This window comes from Tursiops truncatus, chromosome 4 (assembly GCF_011762595.2).
Source record: "Tursiops truncatus isolate mTurTru1 chromosome 4, mTurTru1.mat.Y, whole genome shotgun sequence".
Classification (NCBI taxonomy): Eukaryota; Metazoa; Chordata; class Mammalia; order Artiodactyla; family Delphinidae; genus Tursiops; species Tursiops truncatus.
The window spans coordinates 105,452,495-105,473,187 of record NC_047037.1 but is presented as its reverse complement, the minus strand read 5'-3'; the positions used below and the strand labels follow the sequence as shown (position 1 = coordinate 105,473,187).

At 34.8% G+C, this 20,693-nt stretch overlaps 1 protein-coding gene across 1 annotated transcript in view; it reads left to right on the top strand.

The window, feature by feature from the left end:
* The window catches only part of CADM2 (cell adhesion molecule 2), a 240,398-nt gene that overhangs the window by 106,770 nt on the left and 112,935 nt on the right, over nt 1-20,693 (top strand). The window contains exon 4 of the mRNA XM_033855945.2: nt 7,580-7,750. Within this exon, the coding sequence (XP_033711836.1) occupies nt 7,580-7,750 (171 nt within the window). The remainder of the gene's footprint in view (nt 1-7,579; nt 7,751-20,693) is intronic.

The window sequence follows — 20,693 nt, the reverse complement described above, 5'->3', positions numbered from 1 at the left end:
GACCTTTGTTTTCTTCTAAGAGTTTGATAGTTTCTGGCCTTACATTTAGGTCTTTAATCCATTTTGAGCTTATTTTTGTGTATGGTGTTAAGGAGTGTTCTAATCTCATACTTTTATATGTACCTGTCCAGTTTTCCCAGCACCACTTACTGAAGAGGCTGTCCTTTCTCCACTGTACATTCCTGCCACCTTTATCAAAGATAAGGTGTCCATATGTGCGTGGGTTTATCTCTGGGCTTTCTATCCTGTTCCATTGATCTATCATTCTGTTTTTGTGCCAGTACAATACTGTCTTGATTACTGTAGCTTTGTAGTATAGTCTGAAGTCAGGGAGCCTGATTCCTCCAGCTCCATTTTTCATTCTCAAGATTGCTTTGGCTATTCGGGGTCTTTTATGTTTCCATAGAAATTGTGAAATATTTTGTTCTAGTTCTGTGAAAAATGCCAGTGGTAGTTTGATAGGGATTGCATTGAATTTGTAGATTGCTTTGGGTAGTGGAGTCATTTTCACAATGTTGATTCTTCCAGTCCAAGAACATGGTATATCTCTCCATCTATTTGTATCATCTTTAATTTCTCTCATCAGTGTCTTATAATTTTCTGCATACAGGTCTTTTGTCTCCTTAGATAGGTTTATTCCTAGATATTTTATTCTTTTTGTTGCAGTGGTAAATGGGAGTGTTTTCTTGATTTCACTTTCAGATTTTTCATCATTAGTGTATAGGAATGCAAGAGATTTCTGTGCATTCATTTTGTATCCTGCTACTTTACCAAATTCATTGATTAGCTCTAGTAGTTTTCTGGTAGTATCTTTAGGATTCTCTATGTATAGTATCATGTCATCTGCAAACAGTGACAGCTTTACTTCTTCTTTTCCGATTTGGATTACTTTTATTTTTCTTCTCTGATTTCTGTGGCTAAAACTTCCAAAACTATGTTGAATAAGAGTGGTGAGAGTGGGCAACCTTGTCTTCTTCCTGATCTTAATGGAAATGGTTTCAGTTTTTCACCATTGAGGACAATGCTGGCTGTGGGTTTGTCATATATGGCCTTTATTATGTTGAGGAAATTTCCCTCTATGCCTACTCTCTGCAGGATTTTTATCATAAATGGGTGTTGAATTTTGTCGAAAGCTTTTTCTGTATCTATTGAGATGACCATATAGTTTTTCTCCTTCAATTTGTTAATATGGTTTATCACATTGATAGATTTGTGTATATTGAAGAATCCTTGCATTCCTGAAATAAACCCCACTTGATCATGGTGTATGATCCTTTAAATGTGCTGTTGGATTCTGTTTGCTAGTATTTTGTTGAGGTTTTTGCATCTATGTTCCTCAGTGATATTGGCCTATAGTTTTCTTTCTTTGTGAAATCCTTGTCTGGTTTTGGTATAAGGATGACGGTGACCTCATAGAATGAGTTTGGGGGTGTTCCTCCCTCTGCTATATTTTGGAAGAGTTTGCGAAGGATAGGTGTTAGCTCTTCTCTAAATGTTTGATAGAATTTGCCTGTGAAGCCATCTGGTGCTGGGCTTTTGCTTGTTGGAAGATTTTTAATCACAGTTTCAATTTCAGTGCTTGTGATTGGCCTGTTCATATTTTCTATTTCTTCCTGCTTCAGTCTTGGCAGGTTGTGTATTTCTAAGAATTTGTCCATTTCTTCCAGGTTGTCCATTTTATTAGCATAGAGTTGCTTGTAGTAATCTCTCATGATCTTTTGTATTTCTGCAGTGTCAGTTTTTACTTGTCCTTTTTTCATTTCTAATTCTATTGATTTGAGTCTTCTCCCTTTTTTTCTTGATGAGTCTGGCTAACGGTTTATCAATTTTGTTTATATTCTCAAAGAACCAGCTTTTAGTTTTATTGATCTTTGCTATTGTTTCCTTCATTTCTTTTTCATTTATTTCTGATCTGATTTTTATGATTTATTTCCTTCTGCTAGCTTTGGGGTTTTTTTGTTCTTCTTTCTCTAATTGCTTTAGGTGCAAGGTTAGGTTGTTTATTCGAGATGTTTCCTGTTTCTTAAGGTAGGATTGTATTGCTATAAACTTCCCTCTTGGAACTGTTTTTGCTGCATCCCATTGGTTTTGGGTTGTCGCGTCTCTATTGTCATTTGTTTCTAGGTATTTTTTAATTTCCTCTTTGATTTCTTCAGTGATCACTTGGTTATTAAGTAGTGTATTGTTTAGCCTCCATGTGTTTGTATTTTTTACAGACCTTTTCCTGTAATTGATATCTAGTCTCATAGCGTTGTGGTCGGAAAAGATACCTGATACAATTTTAATTTTCTTAAATTTACCAAGTCTTAATTTGTGACCCAAGATGTGATCTGTCCTGGAGAATGTTCCATGAGCACTTGAGAAGAATGTGTATTCTGTTGTTTTTGGATGGAATGTCCTATAAATACCAATTAAGTCCATCTTGTTTAATGTATCATTTAATGCTTGTGTTTCCTTATTTATTTTCATTTTGGATGATTTGTCCATTGGTGTAAGTGGGGTGTTAAAGTCCCCTACTATGAATGTGTTACTGTTGATTTCCCCTTTTATGGCTGTTATTATTGCCTTATGTATTGAGGTGCTCCTAGGTTGGGTGCATTAATATTTATTATTATTATAACTTCTTCTTGGATTAATCCCTTGATCATTATGTAGTGTCCTTCTTTGTCTCTTGGAATAGTCTTTATTTTAAAGTCTATTTTGTCTGATATGAGAATTGTTACTCCAGCTTTCTTTTGGTTTCCATTTGCATGGAATATCTTTTTCCATCCCCTCACTTTCAGTCTGCATGTGTCTCCAGGTCTGAAGTGTGTCTCTTATAGACAGCATATATATGGGTGTTGTATTTTTATCCATTCAGCCAGGCTGTGTCTTTTGGTGGGAGCATTTAATCCATTTACATTTAAGGTAATTATCGATATGTATGTTCCTATTTGTATTTTCTTAATTGTTTTGGGTTTGTAATTGTAGGTCTTTTCCTTCTCTTGTGTTTCTTGCCTAGAGAAGATCCTTTAGCATTTGTTGTAAAGCTGGTTTCATGGTGCTGAATTCTCTCAGCTTTTGCTTGCCTATAAAGGCTTTAATTTCTCCATCAAATCTGAATGAGATCATTGCTGGGTAGAGTAATCTTGGTTGTAGGTTTTTCTCCTTCATCACTTTAAATATGTCCTGCCAGACCCTTCTGGCTTGCAGAGTTTCTGCTGAAAGATCAGCTGTTAACCTTATGCGGATTCCCTTGTGTGTTATTTGTTGTTTTTCTCTTGCTGCTTTTAATATGTTTTCTTTGTATTTAATTTTTGACAGTTTGATTAATATGTGTCTTGGCATGTTTCTCCTTGGATTTTTCCTGTATGGGACTCTCTGTGCTTCCTGGACTTGATTAACTATTTCCTTTCCCATATTAGGGAAGTTTTCAACTATAATCTCTTCAAATATTTTCTCAGTCCCTTTCTTTTTCTCTTCTTCTTCTGGAACCCCTATAATTCGAATGTTGGTGCATTTAATGTTGTCCCAGAGGTCTCTGAGACTGTCCTCAGTTCTTTTCATTCTTTTTTCTTTATTCTGCTCTGCAGTAGTTATTTCCACTATATTATCTTCCAGGTCACTTACCATTCTTCTGCCTCAGTTATTCTGCTATTGATCCCTTCTAGAGTATTTTAAATTTAATTTATTGTGTTGTTCATCATTGCTTGTTTCATCTTTAGATCTTCTAGGTCCTTGTTAAATGTTTCTTGTATTTCCTCTATTCTATTTCCAAGATTTTGGATCATCTTTACTGTCATTATTCTGAATTATTTTTCAGGTAGACTGCCTATTTCCTCTTCATTTGTTTGGTCTGGTGGGTTTTTATCTTACTCCTTCATCTACTGTGTGGTTTTCTGTCTTCTCATTTTGCTTATCTTATTGTGTTTGGGGTCCCCCATTTGCAGGCTGCAGGTTCGTATTTCCTGTTGTTTTTGGTGTCTGTCCCCAGTGGCTAAAGTTGGTTCAGTGGGTTGTGTAGGCTTCCTGGTGGAGGGAACTAGTGCCTGTGTTCTGGTGGATGAGGCTGGATCTTGTCTTTCTGGTGGGCAGGTCCATGTCTGGTGGTGTGTTTGGGGGTATCTGTGGACTTATTATGATTTTAAGCAGCCTCTCTGCTAATGGGTGGGGTTGTGTTCCTGTCTTGCTAGTTGTTTGGCATAGAGTGTCCAGCACTGTAGCTTGCTGGTCATTGAGTGAAGCTGGGTGTTGGTGTTGAGGTGGATATCTCTGGGAGATTTTTGCCTTTTGATATTACATGGAGCTGGGAGTTCTCTTGTGGGCCAGTGTCCTGAAGTTGGCTCTCTGACCTCAGAGGCACAGCACTGACTCCTGGCTGCAGCACCAAGAGCCTTTCATCCCCACAGCTCAGAATAAAAGGGAGAAAAAGTAGAAAGAAAAGAAAGAAAGAAAGAGAGAGAGAGAGAGAGAGAGTAGAGAGAGAAAGAGAAAGAGAAAGAGAAAGAGAAAGAAAGAAAGAAAGAGAGAGAGAGGTAGAGAGAGGAAGGAAGGAAGAAAGGAAGGAAGGAAGAAAGAAAGAGGATAAAATAAAATAAGATATAATAAAATAAAGTTATTAAAATGAAAAATAATTATTAACAAAATTTTTTTTTAAAAAGTAAAAAAAAAAAACAGATGGATAGAACCTTAGGACAAATGGTGAAAGCAAAGCTGTACAGACAAAATCTCACACAGAAGCATACACATACACACTCACAAAAAGAGGAAGAGGGGAAAAAATCATAAATCTTGCTCTCAGAGTCCACCTTCTGAATTTGGGATGATTCGTTGTCTATTCAGGTATTCCACTGATGCAGGGTACATCAAGTTGATTGTGGAGCTTTAATCCGCTGCTTCTGAGGCTGTTGGGAGGGATTTCCTTTTCTCTTCTTTGTTCTCACAGCTCCCAGGGGCTCAGCTTTGGATTTGGCCCCGCCTCTGCGTGTAGGTCGCCGGAGGGGGTCTGTTCTTCGCTCAGATAGGACGGGGTTAAAGGAGCCGCTGATTCTGGGGCTCTGGCTCACTCAGGCCGGGGGGAGGTAGGGGTACGGAGTGCAGGGTGAGCCTGCAGCGGCAGAGGCCAGCGTGATGTTGCACCAGCCTGAGGTGCGCTGTGCATTCTCCCGGGGAAGTTGTCCCTGGATCCCGGGACCCTGGCAGTGGCGGGCTGCACAGGCTCCCCGGAAGGTAGGTGTGGAGAGTGACCTGTGCTCGCACACAGGCTTCTTGGTGGCTGCAGCAGCAACCTTAGCGTCTCATGCACGTCTCTGGAGTCCGTGCTGTTAGCCGCGGCTTGCGCCTGTCTCTGGAGTTCCTTTAGGCAGTGCTATTAATCCCGTTCCGTGGTGCACTAGGAAACAAAGAGGGAAGAAAAAGTCTCTTGCCTCTTCGGCAGCTCCAGACTTTTCCCCGGACTCCCTCCTGGCTAGCCGTGGTGCACTAACCCCTTCAGGCTGTGTTCACACCACCAACCCCAGTCCTCTCCCTGGGATCCAACCTCTGAAGCGTGAGCCTCAGCTCCCAGCCCTGCCCGCCCCGGCGGGTGAGCAGACAAGCCTCTCAGACTGGTGAGTGCTGGTTGGCACCTGATCCTCTGTGCGGGAATCTCTCCACTTTGCCCTCTGCACCCCTGTTGCTGTGCTCTCCGCCGTGGCTCCAAAGCTTTCCCCCTCCGCCACCCGCAGTCTCCGCCCACGAAGGGGTTTCCTAGTGTGTGGAAACCTTTCCTCCTTCACAGCTCCCTCCCACTGGTGCAGGTCCCATCCCTATTCTTCTGGCTCTGTTTATTCTTTTTTCTTTTGCCCTACCCAGGTACGTGGGGAGTTTCTTGCCTTTTGGGAGGTCTGAATTCTTCTGCCAGTGTTTAGTAGGTGTTCTGTAGGAGTTGTTCCATGTGTAGATGTATTTCTAGTGTATCTGTGGGGAGGAAGGTGATCTCCTTGTCTTACTCTTCCGCCATCTTCCCCCTCTCCCTATCCTGACATATTTTGACTGAAAGGAGATCATTTCATCTTTTTCTCTAATATTTTTTTAACTAAAGTTGAATCTAATTTTCAAATGCAAAAATCTCATAAATGACTTTAGTTAACAAAAATGAGATATTTCATAAGATACATGTTAATGGAAAGCCCTGTATCCTGTATGATTAATTTATAGTTAAAAGATGGAGTTGAAAATTTTATATTCTTTCCCGCCTTTCCAAATGTTAGAAATTTTTCTTAGTGTCAAAACAGCCTAAATTACATAAAACTTTTTGTGGTAAAAATCTTAATTAGATAATTATTTTCCTAATTTCTGAACACAGTCATAAACATATAGTTTCAAAATAAGACATGTGACATTTATCTAGTTTTATACTTTACTAATATTTATTTTTAAAATCAATAAGGTAAAGACATTCTTCTCTGGAAATAAGTAAAATGCAGTGGACCATGCAATATCTACCCATAAAATACATAAGATTTGATATTATTTTCCAAGTGAAATCTTTGCATAGAGCACAATGGAAAAGCTAAACTTACATTAATTTCTTATCATTGATATATTTATAAATATTTAAAAAATATTTAATACATGCTAGAATCAAATATTTTATGCATATTGTGCAAAAGAAGTCTTTTCATAAAAAGTATCATTTTTCATTTGAAATGAAATGCTAAGAATTCGAACAGCTTTCTCCCTCAACTATATTTAAGATCTTGTTAAAAGATATCTTAACCTTAGCCTGTTATCTTGATTTCTAAGCCATTAAAATTGCCCTCTTCTCATCAGCTACTTTAGACTTGAGAAATTTCAAATTAAATGAAAATATTATTAAATCCCTTTTCCACAGAGAACAAATAATCCCTAAGTGCATCATTCAATGATGAATCTGAATAATGCACAGTAAGTTTAAGTATTGATAAGTGAATTCACATCTTGAGGAAAGTATTCTCATTCAGGCTGAAATGAATTCTTCAGCTAAGTGAAGAGCATTTTTCTCAATAGAAATTTCATTGAAAATATATATAGATAGGTAGATAGATATTTAAATATTCAAAATGTTCACATGACTGTTCTCCTTCTTTACCAAAGATGACAACTTTCTCATCTTAGGTATTCTTTAGCAATTATGTTCACCTCACAGTGTTCATGTTAAAATCATAGCTCAAACACACTGTGCTTCCTTTTAGGCATACCCAGATTGTTGTGAAATTGCTCTTCTCAATTGTGCTTGTGGTTCAGAGAATTAAGATTATCTTTTAATAAAACTTAAATCTAAAGAAAAGAGATTAATATTGTAAAATGGCCTGATTTTTCAAATGGAGTATAAAAAAAAAAAAAGTGCTGTGACCTGCCCTTTTATTTCTGTATTTAACTTTTAAAATGTATTTCTGAAGTAGTTTTATTTCTGTTTACTCAAAACGAAATGGATTAAATGTGAAACTAACAAATATTTGCTTTTTAAAATTGTGTAAAGATCGGGAGAAGAGGCTTCCAGTGTGTCTCGAATAAATGAAATCTGTTACATTTTGAAAGAGAACTTCACAGAATTTAAAATTTTATATTTTATTTTCAGATGTAAAATATTTAAAGGAAGAAGATGCAAATCGCAAGACTTTCACGGTCAGCAGCACACTGGACTTCCGAGTGGACCGAAGCGACGATGGCGTGGCGGTCATCTGCAGAGTAGACCATGAATCTCTCAATGCCACCCCTCAGGTGGCCATGCAGGTGCTAGAAATACACTGTAAGTAAACGCTACTCCATAACTCTTTATTTGGCGCCAAATCTCTGCATCTACATTTAAAATCATTTCAAAAATTTTCTGAAGTTACAGCAAATGTGCAGCAAAATCTATAGCCAAATGAAGTAAAACTGACCTCATTAGTATTAATCACATTCAAAGGAAAGGAGTCCTTGCTTGATTATCATTCTTGACAAGGAAGAAAAAGAAAGAAGATATCAGAAGGTTAAAACTCCTAATTATCTTCCAAATTTTGGGCAGGAAGAGCAGTAATTTTGGCAGAATCAGTGAGAAGTGGAAATCTGAAAAAGCCTTGATGAACTTTCTAAATGTAATGTTATTATATGCAAACGTGGCTTACCATCTGTTCTTTTAAAATTATACTATTTTTTTTTCTATTTTTTAAAATATGCTAAGTCTTTATGAACACTGGGGCATATCTGTTATGTTTTCTTTATCAACATCATTATTGTTCACAATTGATGAGAACATAAATTGGATGACTCCAGTGAGCCCGGGCAGTGCTGAATGCTTTGCTGGCATTATCTCAACTCATGCTGTCTCATGTTAGGGCATCAGCATAATAGCCTGATGAATAGTTACTGCTCTCTTTACTTGCAATTTTTGGATAAGAACACTGAAGATTATAGTGGTTGAGTCACTTGGCCAAGTTCACACAACTAGCAAATGGTCGACTTATAATCATGATGCTTTTGTATTTAGCAATGTCCTTGGGATATAGCAGGTGATCTATAAATATTTATCAAAATGAAAATGAATGAATTGAAATATGTAACAAAGTTGAAAAGAGTAGAGTACAAAGAATTTTATTTCTGAATCCTATTACTTGTCTTTTTCCAATATTAGAGATTTTTTTGTTGAGTTTGTTATCTGTGATAAATTATAGTTCAAGTTTATATTTGTGTGTGTGATGTGAAATTACATTGAACCTTAAAATGTTAACTCTACATATTAGTCTTCTAATATGCCTCATTGTAGTCTGTTTTCATTTATTTGTTCAACAAGAATGTATTGAGTACCTACTATGAAACAGGCATTCTTTTGGGCACTGGGGTTACAGAGGTGACCAAAAAAGGACAACTTTAACAAAACAAACTGAGATTGTCTCCAAGTGTCAAAATCACCACTACGACCAAAGCAACAAACTCCAGTTCGCTTATAATATCCATTCTAGGTAGGAGTGACTGAAAATCAAAATTAATAAATACAACATATAGGGGCTTCCCTGGTGGCGCAGTGGTTGAGAGTCCGGGAAGATCCCACATGCCGCGGAGCGACTGGGCCCGTGAGCCATGGCCGCTGAGCCTGCGCATCTGGAGCCTGTGCTCCGCAACGGGAGAGGCCACAACAGTGAGAGGCCCGCGTACCGCAATAAATAAATAAATAAATACATCATATAGCATGCTATGTATTAAGTCTGTAGGAAAAAAATAAAGCAGGGCGGTGATAAGGAGTGAAGTTAGAATGGAAGTCAAGGATAGTGAATGTGTGTGTGTATTAACATATATATATAATGCATTTATATATAAATATATATTTTATCACATATAGTATCACATTAAATTATATCATTACATACTATATAATAATATTACATAATATATCATTTAAATATATTATAATGTTATATTTATATGAATATATTATATAATACATTACTTATACTTTAATATATTACATTATATATAAATATATTTAAATAAATAATATTTTAACTAAATTAATATGTTTAAATATTCGAACAAAATATATACATACAATTCACTGGGAAGAACAAGTACAAAGGCCCTGAGATAGGAACATGTGTGTTATTTTTATGTTTCTAGAAGCAGAAAGGGTATCAGTGAGACCAGGGTAGAGTGGAAAGTAGAGAGTATCATGAGAAAAGATCAGAGAAGTACCAGGAGTACCATTCTTTTCTTTTTACATTTTAATAGAGAAAATGTCAATCAGATCATTATTTTTTAATTATTTGTTATATTTTAATTATTCTTAGTTTAGTAGTTATTAAATTATTAAAATTTTAAGAATACTTTCAATTATATTAGATTAGTTTCATTAATTTCCTTCCTGTTCTTATTGAGGCAAATTTGAAGACAAACATATTTTAGAGCCCAAACTGAGATTATTTCCAAATTTCAACATTTATTTGCAGTGAGACCTTGCAACAATTACTGAAACTGCTTGAGCTTTGATTATAAACTAGAGAATTAATTTCTGTGAGGTCCAAACTAGACAAGTTTATGGCATTCAGTAAGCCTTCAATAAATATCAACTGTCTTCTTTCTTAGTTGGTTTGATCTCGGGTGGCTTTGGCCTGCAGTGGCTTGAAGCAGGATTTTGGTTCCTGGCTAGAGATTGAGGTCAGTCAATGGCAGTGAGAGCGCTGAATCCTAGCCACCAGACCATCAGGGACTAGTGACCAGTGACAAGGCCCTGGCCCTTCAGCTGTGTAGAAATGAATTTCCACAGAGATGGAAAGTAGTGAAACAGATAAAGTATTTATTAGGAGGAAAAAGAGTACAGTACATGTGGATGAACACATGGGTGGACTCAGAGAGTCATGCCATCATGGTAGTTTGAATCACTTTTATGGGGCATTTCTTCTGGGTTTCCTTTGACCAGTCATCTTGCTTTACCTAGTTCTGCGTCTGTATTTAGTATATCTCAGGGTCCTCCTGTGTGCATGCGCATCTCTTAGCCAAGATGGATTCTAGCGAAGAGGCCTATGGGTAGTTGACATCACTTACTATGGGTGGCACCCCCTCCCTTTTTGACCTCCAGGGAGCCTTTCTGCACGTGTGTAGTCGGGGAGGTCTCCTTGATTTCGAGTATGAGGAATATGTGGTCTTTTATCTGGGCAGGGCCCAGTCTCTTCTCTCGATTGTCCTGCTATTGATATTTTGGAGCTTCTGTCCACAGAGAACAAAATCCAGCTGCTGACCCTGGGGCCCATCTATCTCGTGCCTCAGGTTCAGGCTGCTATAACAAAAACACCATAGACTTGGTGGTTTATAAGCAACAGAAATTTATTTCTCACTGTCTTGGGGGCCAAAAATTCAAGATCAAGGAGGAGGCACATTCAGTGTCTGGTGAGGACCCTCACTCTGGCTCGTAGCTGGCCATCTTCTATGTCCACATGCAGCAGAAGGGGCTAAGGAGTCTCTGCGATCTCCTTCGTTGGGGTACTAATCCCAGTTATGATCTTCCAAAGTCCTTACCTCCTAATATTATCACATTGGGGATTAGGTTTCAGCATATGAACTTTGAGGAAACATTAACATTCAGTCTATAGCAACATTTCTTTTATATTTCTTTTTATTTAATCAATATGTCTTTCAAATATGGAAAATTATGTAATTTGATGTGTCTAGAGGACCCAGATCACAAGCATTTAAATTTAAACTTTTTTTCACTTATATATAAAGCCAAATAAGACCGTTTAAAAATAATCTTTGATTACTAATTCAACTGTAATTTTCAATATATAATAAAAGAAAAATAATAAAAATCAAGTCATAAGGAATATTAAAGATCACCAGCCAGAGAGCCCCGGAAACCTACCAGTAGTCTAGCAAAATTGTGTTTATTTAGTTTGCTGTGGCACAGAAGACAACATACCAGATGAATCTCTGGGTGTAGGTAAGAAAGAGTTAGGAGAGACTTGTTAGAGAATTTGGGTTTGTTCTAAATATTGTGAAGAGGGTTCTGAATTAGATGCTGTCAGGATTGGGGGCAATTCAGTGATGTGTATGTTGGTAACTTTTACCTACAAAGCACAAATATTAAAACAAAATTAGATTTGCTATTATAAAGATGTGTGGTTAATCATGCTAATTTATGTAGTTGCTGAACATCTTGGTCTGTGTCCCCTTTTAGACCTGGTTATGGAATAAACTTGCCTTTTCTTATTCCACCCCACAGGCATAGACTGACCTTATCTGATTATTGTTTAGATTCTAGAGAATTGTTTATATCTGTTCAGCCTAGTTATAAGATGCCAGTTGTTAGCTTCCAAAGTCATTTTCACTTTCTTGGGAGTCCAAAATGGAACTATTACAAATATATACTTTCTGAGCATTTTTAGCTGTTCACCATATTTCATTGTGCATTATTAAGCAAACTTCATGGAGGAAGACAATTTTTATAAAGCTTTACATGAAAAATGTTATACTTGATGGCCAATTAAAAATAACAACTCATTCTATCATGGTTTAATATGTAAATGGCTAGAAGGCAGAGACCAGATCTATATAAATTATTTTTCCTAGCATTTTAGCATACCATCATTCAAGTACGTGAAGTTAATTAAAACTAACTGATAATAATACTTAATGTTCCTTTAGGGATGTAGAACATTCCCCAGGGGTGAACTGAGGAATGGAAAGTGGAGAGGGACATTTAGTACCAGTTTGCATCAAAATTAGAACAAAGTGATCAAATTGGGTGTGGTCTTCATAAACACCTAAGAATAGTGATAAAAGGATCTCAATATATATTTCTAGAGACAACAGATCATGGCTCCACATAAATGCACATTGCAGTATGTATGATGTGGAAATTCCATGGATGCAGGTGGGGGAAAATAGAAAGAAGAATTGGAAAAGGAAAAAGGTGGTTAGTCTAGAATTTATGTGACATAAATTTAGGATTCCACATGATTTTGCAATGTTCCTATTATGAGTAACTGCAAAGACTGGCCCAAATAGTGGAACAGCTTTTTGGACCCCCAGAGCAGAAGAGATGCCATTGTTTTCTGTGGTGACTGACAAGAGTAAGTGTATATCCCTACAATAATGGGAAGTTATTACTACACCTGAAATAAAAATCCTGTGTTATTGTGGAAAGGCAAGTTTGATGAGAAATAAGACATAAGGGTTAAACACATAGTGCTAAGGAACATGATGAGAACAAATTGGAGGAGGAGTTATGTTTCTAGGGCTAAATGTTTTAAATCTGTTACCCTGTGATATACAGTTTAATAGGACTCAGCCTATACAATATATCACAGCAATCATTTCCTTATAAAATATTAATCTTAAATTTTAATGTCACTGTGATGGAAGAGAGTTTCTTTAAATTTGAAATTTAAGAAAATGTAGATCTTTTCACTGTGAACCACAAATACTTGCAAATATCAAATAATAGGTAATAGCATACTTTGCACCTGAGCACTGGAAAAAGCTACTCTATTTTTTTTTTTTTTAGATGGAAATTCTAATTCATCTTCCTATTTTTATACAAATCCCTTTAAAAGAATAACTTTTTATTTGTCTGATTTAAATTTTAGATGAACAGATTATATAAGTCAGATTTTATTTCATTCTCAGTAAGACTATTGTATCTCCACTAACAGAAAGGACTATGTACAAAACACAGAAAAGAAGAAAATAAGTGAATATTCATTTTCTATGTGTGACATTGACAAAATTACATGAAAATCAACTGTTATTGAAAAGGAACATACAAGAGACAGATTAGTAAAATATTTCAGAGTAATGAGTGTTCTGAGAAAGCATTTTGGTACTGTGGCACTGAACTGCCAGTAAGGATAAATAAGAACGCAAATTTTAAGTGTATATGTGTTGTAAGGTACATTATAGATAATCATTAAATCATGAAATCTTATGCTATCAGTAATATTTGTTTAGTATTTCTTTTGTGCCATGCTTTGCCTATAAAATAAGTAACTATACATGCACATCATCAACTTTTAAAACAATACATAGTTAAAATAAGTTATAGAAGAGAACCTGCTTGTGAGCCTAAACAAATTCAGTGTAAGCAACTGGTAAGAAAAAAAAAAGAAATGAAGGGAGGGAGTGACTTTGGAAGCTGCAGTGTTGAAATTGTGTGTTTTAGATGAGATCAATTAGGTTAATGACTAAAAATGAGAAATGCATTATATACCTTTAATAACCAGAACGCTCCTGGATTCATTACTATAATAATATAAAGAGTTAAATGGTCAGTTTACAGTCCCGATGTTTGCCGTCTTGAGGCTTTTATTTCCGTTCTAGTTAATGTGCAAATAAATAGTACAATTAATCCAGTCTCTCTTTAACATATTATGTTAAAAAATGTATTTCTAAAAAGATTCCTTTCTTGTTTTGCTCTTTTAGACGGAATTACTTTGTGCCTAGAGGAACTGAATTCTTGACTATACATGTCTACTACTTTTCTGGACCATCTAATGTACTTTATCAGTCTACCTTTGGTTCTACTTGTTTCAATAAAATAGAGTAAAAAATAAAATTCTGTGTATAACAGAAGAGATTCAATACAGATGGGTTTGGAGGCTTCTTATTATTTTGTTTATAACTTCATTTCCACTATAGATATACATGATATAGAACAGAAATATTTTCAAATGTAGGCAGAGATTCTTCATTAAGTGCAGATTTTGGCATTTGTCCTTTTTAATTTATAAAAGATAATTAATTCCCACCTACTCAATCCTCCCTACACAAACCTGCATACCTCTTTAGCCCAGGTCAGCGTCTTCTAAATTGTCCTGTGTTAGTTGTATCAACTATGCTTCCACTACTTTTCTATTTATTATAGAAAGCACTTGATTAAATTTTTCAGGCCATATTACACATAAAGGTGAATGTTACAAGTTGCATTTTAAAATAACATATCTCACTCATCTGGCATCTCATTTGTAAAATGCTGATTTTCTAATTATTTTGTCTACCACAAATTTTCTATGGCCCAGAGGCACAGAATATAAAAGGAACCAGGAAAGGTGAAATGAAAACTATCTTTAGATTAAATTTTCCAAATTAAAATAAATGGTTCTTTTAAGTAACAAAATGCCACATTTATATATGAGGATGCCTTGGAAGTATTTTTAATAGAGCCCAAAATATTTTGCAAAGCTCGTGAAATGTGTACATGCTAGAATCATGAAGTGATCTATGTCGCTTCACAAAAAATACATTTAACTACATTAAGAAAGGTGGGCTAATGTACAACCTCTACTTGAGATCCCAACCTCTATTTTTCAACTTTTTCAAGGAAGAGACATTCATTTATTATATTACCCATAGTAATGTATTACTGGCACATGTTGGTCATGAGTTAATTTGTCTTCTTTTATATATGATAAGAATATTTTATTTAGTCCTTGCAGTATCAAAATACTAAAAGTAATTGGATCACCAAATATTTTAAGTTATCTAAGGGCAGAGATTAAAAATGTTACTGTAAAGTTTGTATTATTAATAGAAATAACATTTTTTGTGTTATTAAAGCCCAGTGAAGAGGAGTGTATATGTTTGTGAGTAGATTCTCAAGTTTAAAAATTAAGAAATTCATAGATTAAAATAATATACTCTCAAGTGGTCTTTCTTAATCAAGTTTATAAAATCTGTATTTATGAAACTTTTTAGAAGTTTTAACATTATCTTAAGCATGCAAATTAATTTCACAAAAAGACAGTCAAAAATAGTCCCTAAATGATGTGATCCATATATAGTACAGATGTCAATGTACCTTTTGAAGATAATTTTGAGTCATTTTAATAGAGAATAAAAATGGAATAATCAAATGAGACAAATGATTTTGGCAAGTAAAACCTAATATTGAGAAAATAAACATAAATTATTACTATCTAATATTTTAAACTTTCAATTTAAAAACTAATTCCATTTTATAAATATATTTTTAAAAGATAGTTAAAAGCTGATTTTTTTCAAAGAGACTGCATATTTAATGTCCCAATACTTTCAGATTGTTCTAGTTTTACTTTCTGAATGAACTATAATACACACACACACACACACACACACACACACACACAGATTTTTCTAAGAGAAAAACATATGGTTAGAAAACTACTGTAATCAATTGATATATTAAACTTTATTGTATTAGCTCTTAATATATCAGCAAAGATTGTCTTTACTATTTACAATCTGGGTTCAATAGACTTTTTTTTTTTAATCAATAGGGTTTATTTTTTAGAGCAGTTTTTAGTTAACAGAAAAATTGATCAGAAAGCACAGAGGTCCCAAATACACTCTTATCCCACTCCCTCACAGTTTCTCCTATTATTAACGTTTTGCATTATTGTGGTATATCTTTTACAATTGATGAACTAATATTGATAGATTATTGTTAACTAAAATTTATAATTTACATTAGAGTTCACTCTTTATGTTGTATAGTTCTTGACCAATGTATAATGTCATGTAGCCATAGTTACAATATCATACAAAATAATTTCACTGCCCTTAAACCCCTGTGCTTTACTTCTTGATTGCTCCTTTCCTCCCCGCAATTTCTTGACAAACATCGGTCTTTTAATTGACTGTACAGTTTTGCCTTTTCTAGAATGTCATATAGTTGGCATTATATAGGATGTAACCTTTTCAGACAGTCCACTTTCATTTAGCAATATGCATTTAAGATTCCAATATGTCTTTCTGTGGCGTATAGCACATTTCTTTTTATTGCTGTATAATATTTCACTGTCTGCATGTACCAATGTGTGTTTATCCATTCCCCTACTAAAGGATATCTTAGTTACTTCTAAATTCTGGCAATTATGAAAACAACTACTATAAATATTCATGCACAGGTTTTTGTGTAAACGTAAGTTTTCAGCTCCTTCAAGTAAAAAAGTCATTTGAATTTTAATTAAACCACATTTTATCAAAAGACAGATAAAGTGACCATAAAAAGAAATATGTTTACCTTATACTATATATCTTATTATGGGAAGACCATGTTGAGTTTGTAAGAAACTGCAAACTATCCTCTAGGGTGGCTGAATCATTCTGCATTCCCACCAGCAGTGAATGAGAGTTCCTGTTACTCCACGTCTTCATTAGCATTTGGTGGTGTCAGTGTTTCAGATTTCGGCCACTGTAAATAGTGTATAGTGGTATCTCCTTATTGTTTTAATTTGCAATTCAATAATGACATTTGATGCTGAGCATCTTTTCATATGCTTATTTTCCATTTGTGTGTATTTGTTGAGGTGTCTGCTTAGATCTTTGGAAATTTTTTAATTTTTTTTTTTTTATTATTATTGTTGCATTTTAAGAGGTTTTTGTGCACCTTGGATACCAGTCATTGGTCAGATATGTCCTTTGCAAATACTTCCCCCCTTGTCTTTTCATTCTTTTAACAGTGATTTTTCTCAAGAGCAAACATTTAATTTTAATGAATTCTAGCTTATCAGTTTTTTTCCCAGAGATTATGCTGTTGGTGTTATATCTAAAAAGTGTAAAACCAAACTCAAGGTCACCTAGTTTTTTCCTATGTTATCTTCTAGAAGTTTTATAGTTTTGCATTTTACATTTAGATCTATGATGCATTTAGAATTAATTATTGTGAAAGATGTCAAGTCTGTGTTTAGATCCATGTCTTTTCATATGGATGACCAGTTGTTCCAGTGCCATTTGTTAAAAAGACTGTCCTTTCTTCATTGAATTGCCTTTGCTCCTTCAGTAAAAGTCAGATGACTATATTTATGTAAGGTTCTTTCTGGCCTTCTATTCTGTTCCATTGATCTATTTGTTTATTTTTTCACCAATACCACACTCTCTTGATTAAGGGAGCTTTATGTTAAGTCTTCAAGTCAGGTAGTGTCAGTCCTCAGAGTTTATTTTTCATCTTCAGGAATTTTGTTCATATTCGTAAATTTGTAATTACAAATTATTATGAATTTGATTACATTTGTAATTAAGACAAATATAATCAATAAATATGTTAAACTTTATTACATTAATCCTTGATAAGATCAGGAAAGAATGTAATTACCATTCATCACCTGGGTCTAATAGACATTTTATTCTTAGGGTTTTTGTTTTTAGGTTTTTAAGTTATTTTTTGAATAATGTGTAGATGTAATAATAAAGGAGAAAGGGATAGTGTAAAACAACTTTATTAGACTTTTAATAAGAATTTAAATATAGCAAACCTGAATTTCTATTTCATATTTTTCTGGGTTTGATGATATATCTACCCAAAATGGGCAACAAGTGTCATGCATGATCCTGGAACATATCCATATTGTAAATACGGAGTTCAGATTTCAAATACATTCTTAATGTGTTGTATTTATCATTGCTTCTGGTTCTTCCTGCACCTGCGTTGTCAGAATGTAATACTTTAAAAAACTTTGATGGTTCATAATTTTTTCGAAGGGAGTAAAAATATCTTTTTTCCAAAATTGTAAAACATTTTCATTTTTAGATTTATAAGCACTAATTATTTTTTTTTAATGAATGCTTTAATTTCTTTATCATCAAATACCTACAACATTTTTCCACTTGTAAACTGTATAAATTCTTATGCGCAGAAATTATCAAAGATGAAAGAGTATTGTCATATATTCTTTTTAGCAAAATCATGTTGCAAAATATTACGTGATGAAATTCTTCCTTTTTTTTCCCTTATAAACAAATTTTTCACTTATTGATTTTTGAGTTTACTAAAATTAATCTAGAATAAGTGAAGACTTCTGTTTCACCATTTTCACTGGATTCTTGACTTCTATTTTCTCTTTGTGTTTATTGTCTTATCTAATCATTTTGAGATATCTTCCTCTGACAATTCCCTTCTTGAAATTATAATCAGAAAATGAAAGATTCTTAATTCTCAACTGAGAGCATGAAAGCTAAACAACCAACAAACAACCAAACAAAGCTACAATGATGGTGTTTTATTTCTAGACTTCTTTCCCACCACCATAAAAGAAAATGTATAACCTGAGCAACAGTGATGATTTATATAAGTAAATAAGGATCGGTAACAGTAATGATTTATATCACTCTTGCATAATCTTTCCACACTAGCACTGTCTAAAAGAAGTTACTGTGATGATGGAAATGTTCTATATCTGTCCTAAAATAGTAGCCAATAGCTAGCTACATATAGCTACTCAGAATTTGCAGTGTGGATCTTCTAAGGAACTGCTGTTTAAATTTTATTTAATTTTAATCAATTTACATTTACATTTAAATAGCCACATATGACTGGTTGTTACTGTATTGGACACCACCACTCTATATGATTTAATCATACTTCCATTTTCTTATTATGTCATTCCTTTTGACATAGTTGGGAATAATTGATGAGTTAGGAATGAGTTGATAATGAGGTAATTCATAGAATGCCAAAGTAGCAAGATTTGTCATAATACAGGAAATATAATACATATAATTTCATAATATATCTTAAATTTGTAAAAGAATCCAATGTTTTTATATTATAATTGCAAGGTAGGATAATTTTAAATCTCTAGTAATATACTAAGGATAAACCTTGCATTTCTTTTTAAAAGGGAAAATTTTGTTTATATTTTCAGGAACTAGGCCAATGATTTAAATGATTATTAAGTGCAGAAAGTTTTATCCTGCCCTCCAAAATGCCTTTTCAGTTTTCTTTTATGATGCCTAATATTTTTTAATTTGTGATTTAGTTCCTGTTGTTCTTGTTTGTTTTGTTTTGTTTTTTATTTATGGCTGTGTTGGGTCTTCGTTGCTGCATGCAGGCTTTCTCTAGTTGCAGTGAGCAGGAGTTACTCTTTGTTGCAGTGTGTGGTTTCTCATTGCGGTGGCTTCTCCTGTTGCAGAGCATGGGCTGTAGGCACGTGAGCTTCAGTAGTTGCAGCAAGCGCAGCAGTTGCAGCACAGGGGCCCTAGAGCATGCACTTCAGTAGTTGTGGCACACGGGCTCAGTAGTTGTGGCTCATGGGTTCTAGAGCACAGGCTCAGTAGTTGTGGCACACAGGCTTAGTTGCTCTGTAGCATGTGGGATCTTCCTGGACCAGGGATCAAGCCCATGTCCCCTGCATTGGCAGGTAGATTCTTAACTACTGTGCCACCAGGGAAGTATTAGTTCTTGTTTTCAGTCTAGGATGCTCACACTAGAGCCCATGAGTGGGTGGTGATCAGAGTCCATGGATTCCTTGAGATGGTGTGTAAGCTATGCCTATAGACAGATGGGCCCATACTTTAGGAGACCACAATGTTTGTTGTCACAATACAGATTAAAAACTTCTGGGGTGAAATATAAACATTTTTAACAAAATGTATTTTGAATACAATGTGACTTTGAGAATCAATATCTTATTTTTTGAAGTGCAAGGCTAGGTTGGAATCCAAGTTCCCCTATGTGACTTCATGCTAGTCACTTTAAACTTTAATTTCCTCATCTGGAAACTGTACTTCTTATTTTGGGGGATGGGAGTAAGGATTAAATCAGATAATTCATTATACATGCTTGGCATTATTTTTATCATTATTAGGAAGGTAACATACCTTCTGAATGCAAAGATGTTTAGCAAACAGATGGAGAGCTATACTGTGTTCTTGGATTGGGAGAATCAATATTGTGAAAATGACTATACTACCCAAAGCAATCTACTGATTCAACACAATCCCTATAAAATTACCAATGGCATTTTTCACAGAACTAGACAAAAAAGTTTACAATTTGTATGGAAACACAAAAGACCCTGAATAGCCAAAGCAATCTTGAGAAAGAAAAACAGGACTGGAGGAACCAGGCTCCCTGACTTCAGACTATACTAGAAAACTACAATAATCAAGACAGTATGGTACTAGCAGAAAAACAGAAATATAGATCAATGGAACAGGATAGAAAGCCCAGAGATAAACCCACGCACATATGGTCACCTAATCTATGACAAAGGAGGCAAGAATATACAATGGAGAAAAAACAGCCTCTTCAATAAATGGTGCTGTGAAAATTGCACAGCTACATGTAAAAGAATGAAATTAGAATACTACCTAACACCATACACAAAAATAAACTCAAAATGAATTAAAGACCTAAATGTAAGGCCAGACACTATAAAACTCTTAGAGGAAAACATAGGCAGATAACTCTTTGACATAAATCACAGCAAGATCTCTTTTGACCCACCTACTAGAGAAATGGAAATAAA